Source organism: Sinocyclocheilus rhinocerous, unplaced genomic scaffold, assembly GCF_001515625.1.
Source record: "Sinocyclocheilus rhinocerous isolate Xijiao unplaced genomic scaffold, SAMN03320098_v1.1 scaffold53, whole genome shotgun sequence".
NCBI classification, from domain to species: Eukaryota; Metazoa; Chordata; class Actinopteri; order Cypriniformes; family Cyprinidae; genus Sinocyclocheilus; species Sinocyclocheilus rhinocerous.
The window spans coordinates 2,170,135-2,178,710 of record NW_015645538.1 but is presented as its reverse complement, the minus strand read 5'-3'; the positions used below and the strand labels follow the sequence as shown (position 1 = coordinate 2,178,710).

The window sequence follows — 8,576 nt, the reverse complement described above, 5'->3', positions numbered from 1 at the left end:
TACACATACACACACATATATATATATATATATATATATGGGTATATGGGTGTGTGTGTGTGTGTGTGTGTGCGTATACTGTATATAGCCTAAACATTTTTTTGTTTCTTTTTCTTTTTTGGGCATGTCATGTTATTAAACTAATTCGTTAATGACTGTCAGGTTCTGGGTAAATTAAGTTAAATTAAATGAAATTCAATTTAATTTTAAAATGAATGAATGAAAGAATTAATTAATTAATTAATGAAGCACTGTATGTACATTTCCCTGAACAGATGTGAATGGCATTAGTCTTTTCTTTGAATTAGCATTATCTCTCCCATGTCGACAATTTTGTAGAGTAAATGATGTGGACAGTGTGTTCTTTTGGCCTTAATGCTGCTGCTGAACATCCAAAAATTTAACTAGCTTCATCAGCTGTTTATTTTGATCAAAGCTGAAGCCAGATGGCCCCTCTGTGTGTTACATGAGAAGACTGCTGATGGCAAGAATGCAGTAAATGATGAGTGACAGAAATCGACAGAAAAAAACACTGCACAACTGCCCTTCAACAAAATTCCTTTAGACATGTTGACGATTCAAGCAGAAAAGATACCAAAGGTCTTTGAAAGACAACTAAAAATACAACTAGATGTTTACATTTTCTGAAAAAAAGTGGTGCTTGCTTATGCAAGTCACCTACAGAACATGATGCTTGCTTATACAAAGGTCTTCAACACTTTCCGAAGGACCCCTTGGTGTACAGAGAGAGATGGAGCAAAGACCCCTGTTACATATTGTATAAAAGTGAGTGTTGCATTTAAAGCCTCACTTATAAAAGAATGATACTATACATGGCGCAACCAATAAAAATCTTTAACATTCAAGGTCTGTTGAGGTTAACTTGACTGAGATTCCAGAGACTCCAAAGTTGTACATAAAAATAGTCATTTCTAAAGTAATCTGTATTTATAAATGTAAATTAATCTAATTTATAAATTTATAAATTAAATTTATATTTATAAAATATCAATTAAATTAAAATTTATAAGAAGAACACCGCCTACAGATATTCTGGTGGTTATACTGTTCGAATCCCTCTTTCAATGGACATCTATAGGCTTTTCACCAATTTTATCATCTGTATATGTCTAATCACTTAGAAAATAATTGAAACATGCTTCTTAAAAAGTTGCATAATTTCACAAACTCATGTCTGTAGCGCAAAGGGGTTGGTTCGTAAGTACAGGCAACAGTAAATATGGTACTTGCTTTACCGTGCGCCACAAATGAAAACCTGTAAACCTCTTTTCCAAATGCTCTCCGGAGTATAAGCAGCAGTAAAGAGAGACTGTGTGTGAAATGTCAAAGTATTGAAGGTTGTCTCCATTGATCACTGCTCTGCTCCCCAGCATTTTTCAATCTTGCAACACCAGATTGCTGTCAGCCTGCAGTATTGATTGTGCTGTTTATTGTTACTTCGTTTACAGTGCTTGTATCAACCCTTCATGACCATTCCCTGCCCACTCCATCTGCGACTATAAACACAGATATGTACGTAGGCTGTCTGCTGAATTAACCTAAACCGATCTAGTTGCAAATGATTTGCAAATAATCTCCTTTCCTCTCTCAAACGTCTCATTATTTTCGTTCCACTAGAGCAATTCATAAACAAGAACCTAAACTCAATTAAACACACAATGTTCAGGTTGAAAAGTTCATCAGATCTTCAAAGCAACGTTTCGGTTTTGAGTAAAACAGTGCGCCATGTGTGAGCGCTGCGACTGGGACGAGTGGGAGTGAAAGGATTGATGGAGAAACGAAACAGAGAGGAACTAAAGCCCCAACCCAATGTGATGAGACCGAGACGCCGGAGGAGGGAGGAGATCTCCATAGATCAGAGGTGAAGGACGAGAGGGATGAAAGAAAGATGGCACCCACTTGGGGAATGATTGATACAATGGAATGTATTAGAGAAACCACAGCATGTCAAATCATAATGCAAGCTAAAGTGTTTTCTTGTTATCAGTTTGTAATCCTTAAATAAGCCAGTGCTGAATTTCAGAATTAAACAAGGCATGTCCTTTCATATTTAGACTACTATATTGTTTTAAACATTGATATTTTCATGAATAATTTAGCATATCACCTTTCCCCAATTACTTATATATATATATATATATATAAAGAACTTTAAAAAACTTCACCCAGATAAATCATTGTAAAGCCAAATGTTACTTCTTGAATATTAAATAACTAATGTTCATTTTATTTTGACATTTCCAGCTACATATATATATTAGTCCAGAGTGGATCATTTTTATTACTGTAATGAGAATGAGATTATTTCGCATTTGGGGGATTGCCTTTGGAATCTGACTAGTGCTACAATGCATAAAATTGTTAAAGCTTCTAAAAATATGCTTCATTTTCTTTATGCAAAAATACACAATGGTGCTAAAGACATTGTTAAAACAAGAGAAAGATTTCTTTAAAGAAAGGATTGTGTTTCCCAATCAGGCATGTCCCTGCATCCCTTTCTTACAGCGAGCTCTTTCATCTCTTCTCAGACTGTCAGGGGTTTACTGCATCTGGCTCCAATGAGCGCTTCCCAAGCAGCATAAAGGAGAGATGAGCAATAGAAATCCTTCAGGGAAAGTGTAGCAGTAATTCCATTTTAAAGCCTAAAGTGAGAAAGATGTCATTTTAGCCTCTCTGCTCTTCTGGGAGAAAAGGGAAAACTCTGGATTTGGCTGAGAAGACAAAAAGGGTTAATTTTGAAACTGAATCACATTCCCTCATGGGTAGTAGGCCAAGAAAAGTACAAATACAAGACAAATCAGAGCAGTGCCAGTTCGTATTTGAGCACTGATTTATGGAGGGTGTATCTGTATAATCTGATCACTGATAATGCGAAGATATTTTAGTAACTTAAATATGGCCCTGTTTCTCACACAAAGCTATTAAATGGCGTCTTGAAGACAAAATGACGGTGAGTTAAGGATGTCAAAATGAAAGAAGATCCATAATACTAATTTTCCTTTTTTTGTTGTTTGGGTTTAAACCAACATTAGACTGTGAGACCTTCCAGACCTCGAGTGGCTTTAATTTGTTGTTTAAATGTTAACACAACCATCAGATGAAAAAAAAAACGAATTATTCGTACACTAGTACAAAGTAATAATAGGAAAACAAACAGCAATTGCTCAACCTGAAGCACAATGAAGCGCAGCAAAATGTTTTCTATTTTCAGCGTGTCCCTTTTTTCCATGCCCTAAGCATGCTGGGCCTTCCTCCCTGACCCCGTGTGCACCAATTAAAAGGCCTCTAGCCGGTAAACCTGTTCTAATGGATGACATATGAACTGACTAATCATGTGGAGAATTGAGTGCCTCCTGTGAGCATGTGTGTGTGTGTGTGTGTGTGTGTACGGGGAGGACTGTCTCCTCTGAACCGCCTCATTATGGTTCCGGCATGTTTGTTTATCAGAGCTCAGCTCCACCACGGCCCCTCAGCCCCAGCCCTGCTCCGGAGATAACGGTAAACGCCCGAACCACCACCACCGCCGCAGCCTCTGCCGTTGTTGATTACACTCACGGTATCTGCCTTCTGAGAGGCCTATTTGAAATTACAAACATTCTCCTCTCACATTTCTCACTTTCTCATTTGAATAAAGAGGACAGACGGGGTAATTAACAGGGTATTAAAAAAAATTGAGAAGGGGGGCAAGTGAGGAAGAAAGAGTGTAAAAGAGGGGGAGAAAAAATAGAGGAGAATGGTGGAGAATAAATGAGAGCAGCCGTCTCTCCTAGGCCTTCTTAATGGGCTGTGACAGGAATTTATTAACAGTTCGAGCAGTGTTCAATCAAAGCGCCTGCCCGGATGAGTTGACAGTGCCTCGACTACAGTGGACCTTTGGATGGCCTCACACATCTGTGGGGTCCTAAGGGGCCCCAGGGACTCTCACACCAAAGCAGTTAGAGAGTCAAGAAGAGGGGAGGGATGACAGGCTTGCAGTAAATTATCCTCTAGAGTCAGATGATGCATATTTCAGACCTGCGTTTGTTTACACTGATGGCTTTTCTTGTGCTTGTTTCTGAAATTTCTGTGCGATTAAAGGGGTCATATGATGTTGCTAAAAAGAACATTATTTGGTGTATTTGGTGTAATGAAATGTGTTTATGCGGTTTAAGATTAAAAAAACACATTATTTTCCACATACTGTACATTATTGTTTCTCCTCTACGCAATAAAACACACAGCGCCTTCACAACATGGCGGCGGCGGTGGCAGCAACAATAAAGTTACGCCTTCTTTCTTTGCGTAAAAATTTGGGCGGCGTTATGCAAATCTTCCCACATCGTGACGTAGACATGTGGGGGCGTGTTTAAACGAGGCGTTTTAGGAGGGCGTGGACGAGTCTTAACTTTTATAAAGAATATCTCTTTGGGTTTGAGACTTTAGTTTTGCAACTTTAGGGATCTTATCTATTCACAAACAGCTTGTAACATTCAAAAGAGAAAGGAAAACTTGAAATCGCATCATATGACCCCTTTAAAATACGATTACACCTCTGAGATTTTGGCGATGGAAAAGCAAAGCCAAAATCGTTCTGTTATGCCACTAATGAAAGGTACAATAAAACTCTGCGAAGACAGATCGGTCACGGTGATGAAGGCCACTCAAGATTGCAGGAGCATTATTCAGCCAGGGCCCTGACAAACAGCAATTACCCCAATCGACAGATAACGAGAGCAGGGTGATCATTCAGTGACGGGATGTCCCATAAAGCAGCGGGGCATTACCATACTCGTGCTATACATCTCTCCACCACTTCACCAACTTGTTGGAGCTCCAACAGTGATGAAGGATTCAGTAAATCAAGCCTGAGCTCCTTTGGCACGGCAAACGGCGGCACTCAATCAACAGGACAATGGCATGACTCAATTAAAATGCGCAACCTAGCCTGCAATGGGATGAGTCAGAAAGACTCAACAAACTGACCTGAGTGCTAATTTTCAATCATCCATGGCCTCATTACTTTCATGCAAGCGTCCATTTGCTCATTCAAGCTGATGTCTATCTGCCGGTTCATCCATCAGTCCATTCATTACTATACCATTCTCTGCATTCATCCATCTATCTGTCCTTCCATCATCCTTCATACAGACAGACAGACAGACAGACAGACAGAGAGATAGATAGATAGATAGATAGATAGATAGATAGATAGATAGACAGATAGATAGATAGATATCTAAACAAAAACAATAAAAAAACAATTCCTAAAAAAACATGAAATATTTTATTTGTTCACTTGCATGTCATGTGATTATTAGCCAACATCAGAGATCCTTGAACATGCAAATGCTGCACAGGCAGATGATGGAGAGCTGTAACACATCTGCTCTCTACATTCTGATGCAACCTTGACCTCCCCTGAGTTTGACATCCTTCATTCCCCCAACATGGTCGCTTCATTCAGCGTGTTATTTGCAGCTGGCTATTTGGCCAGCGAAAAGCTCCAGGGCCCTTGTCACATGAGCATTTCCACACTGACTGCCTTTCATGAGCATGCTGCAGTTTTTAATAAGGCAGACTCAATGGCAGAGAGGGGCACAGAAAAAAATCTGATAATTTTGCTTTTACTGCAAGAAAGTCATGAAATCCTCGGTAGAGAGCCATCAGGTCGGTTTTCAAATACTATGGCTTCATTATGCGAGTGAATATGGCAGATATCTCATTGCTTGCCAAGTTAAAGGACACTGTAAACATATTCTAAACAAGATATCTGCAGGCAGTGAAGTGGCCTGTTTTGGCTTTATATACTGTACAGTGCACCACAGTTTGGGGTCGGTAAGATTTTGGAAAATGTTTTTCAAAGATATCTCTCAGGCTGCATTTATTTAATCAAAAATACTGTAAAAACAGTGACATTGTGAAATTTTATTATAATTTAAAATAACTGTTTCCTATTTTAACATATTTTTAAACATAATTTATTATTTTGATGGCAAAGCTGAATTTTCCAGATTCAACCATTACTCCAGTCTATAAAGGGGTCATCTGATGCCCATTTTCCACAAGTTGACATGATTCTTTAGGGTCTTAATGAAAAGTCTGTAACATAGTTTGGTTAAAATTTCTCAACTGTAGTGAAAAACAACACAGTTTTTACCCTGTCAAAAAACAGCTCTTTTCAGAGCATGCAGTTTTGTAGCATTTTCCTTTAAATGTTAATGAGCTCTGCTGCCCCCGCCCCTCTCTTCCAAGCCGCTCTCTGAGAGACTGTAAACTTTAGCCGCATTCATCGTGAAACTCTCTAACTAGCACATTATTAGGAAAGGGCGATTTGCAAAGATTCATTAAAAAAACCTTACACTCACTTCTTCTGTAGGTGAAGCTGGATCACGAATGATTTGTGCGAAGATATACGCATTTAGGTGGATCGGGGCGCATTCCCTTCAGAAACAAATGTAATCCTCTGCGTCTTCAGCGGCTCAGATTTCGGGAGTAAATGACGACTGCTATGTTCATTATTACATCCAACAACAAAACACCTAAATCGCTATGGAGACATTCTTGTCTACATCTGCTCCGGCAGTGAAACAATGGCGGACCGATGACAGCTCATTCAGGGCGGGTCTAAGGTAAGATGCCAGTCTAGTCTGTGCTGAAACGCTACGGTCAATCAAACAAATGTGGGAGGGCCGGATCTGTGTGACGTCTCACAGACAGGCATCTGAGATCGGCTCGATTTGAGAAAGGGGAAATGATTTAACGAGATAAAAAAAAAAAACACTGGGTGGACCTTTATCATTATAGGGTGGTTGTGTACACACACTTCCAACACACATTTCAGTTCAAACAGCTTGTAAAAGTGCATGTCGCATCCGATGACCCCTTTAAAGTCACATGGTCCTTCAGAAATCATTCTTATATGATGATTTAGTGTTCAAGTGTTCATTTAGTGTTCATTTTTTCATTATTATTATCAATGTTGGAAACAGTTGCTTAATATTTTTGTGGAAACCATGATATGTTTTTTTTTCAGGATTCTTTGATTAATAGAAAGTTCTACAACATTTTAACAACATTTATTTGAAATAATGTTTTGTAATAATGTAAAAGTGTTGTTTACTGTCAAAAGACTTTTGATCAACTTGATGCATCCTTGCTGAATTCAAGTATTAATGTATAGATGTAGTTATATGTGTAGTTGCAGTGTGTATACACTGCCAACAATTTTGTATTTTGTATAAAATGTATTATTTTACCATTTGATTTAGGAGTGTTCCTTTGTCAGTGGATTCGATTCACAGAGAATGCATGACCTCATAAATATATACCTTAAATACAACTAATTTGCTTTGGATAAAAGCATCTGTCAAATGTAAAATGTCCAAAAATAAGGTTCTAACCTTATTAACTTCCAGTACTTCTCTTCTCTCTTCGCTGGCTGCACGCATTTGATTGGCCATTCGGTCATCCAGTTTAGAACTGTCATCCTCTACATAGGGGATAAGTTGCTGAAAAACAAAGACAGAATAAAATTACCACATAGTGACTTTTTGATTACTTCAATTACTGTTATGCACTCGTTTTTGTTTGGCACTGATGGCACTACAGAAACATACTCCGTTCCAAGCCTTTCACTACCAACCATCCGGAGGTGTAATGTCAAAAACAGCAGCCAGGAAAAATATAGAGCCCATTTCACACTTCAAAAAAAGAATCAGGCACTGGTAAAAGATCTACTAAATGTTGTTTTTTATTTGTCTTTTAAAGCAATTTAAAGCAACTGCATGTAAGAGTATTTACCTTGAAACATCAGTTTCATAATCATTCTGATGGTACACTGACTTCTAATAAGTCGAACGGCTTCTGTTTCTTTCCTACACTCCTTCCCAAACAGCTGTTGTGGGAGTATGCAAGTTTGATGAGTGGGTACAAAATTCAGCGAAAAGCGCAGATTGCTTTATGGCAGCAACAAATGCACACATACAGCTAGCCACTGTAATTACCACAGTGACATACATTCATCGGCCACGTTATTAGGTACACCTGTTCAACTATCACATGACAGCAACTCAATGCATTTAGGCACACAGATATAGTCAAGACAAGCTGAAGTTCAAACCGAGCATCCGAACCGAGCATGTTGGTGCCAGATAGGCTCATCTGAGTATTTCAGAAACTGCTGATCTCCTAGGATTTTTACATACAACTCTACATCTCTAGGGTTTACAGAGAATTGTCCAAAAAAGAGAAAACATCTAGTAAGCAGCAGTTCTGTGGGCGAAAATTCCAGAGGTCAGAAGAGACTGGCCAGACTTGTTTGAGCTGATAGAAAGGCAACCGTAACGCAACTAACCATTCATTACAACTGAGGTATGCAGAGGAGCATCTCTGAATGCACAACACATTGAACATTGAAGTAGATGGGCTACAGCAGCAGAAGACCACCCTGGGTGCCACTCCTGTCAGCTAAGTCAACTTTTAGCATTCATTCATTCATTCATTTACTTATTTTTCACTTTTTATATCCAAAGGGTCTTACAATCCTATTATTACAGGGACAGTCCCTCTGGAAAAAC

At 38.8% G+C, this 8,576-nt stretch overlaps 1 protein-coding gene across 2 annotated transcripts in view; it reads right to left on the bottom strand.

Moving 5' to 3' along the window:
• Positions 1 to 8,576, bottom strand: part of med30 (mediator complex subunit 30) — a 20,820-nt gene that overhangs the window by 5,966 nt on the left and 6,278 nt on the right. For both annotated transcript variants that reach the window (XM_016509881.1, XM_016509882.1), the window contains exon 4: positions 7,401 to 7,508. In XM_016509881.1, the coding sequence (XP_016365367.1) occupies positions 7,401 to 7,508 (108 nt within the window). The remainder of the gene's footprint in view (positions 1 to 7,400; positions 7,509 to 8,576) is intronic.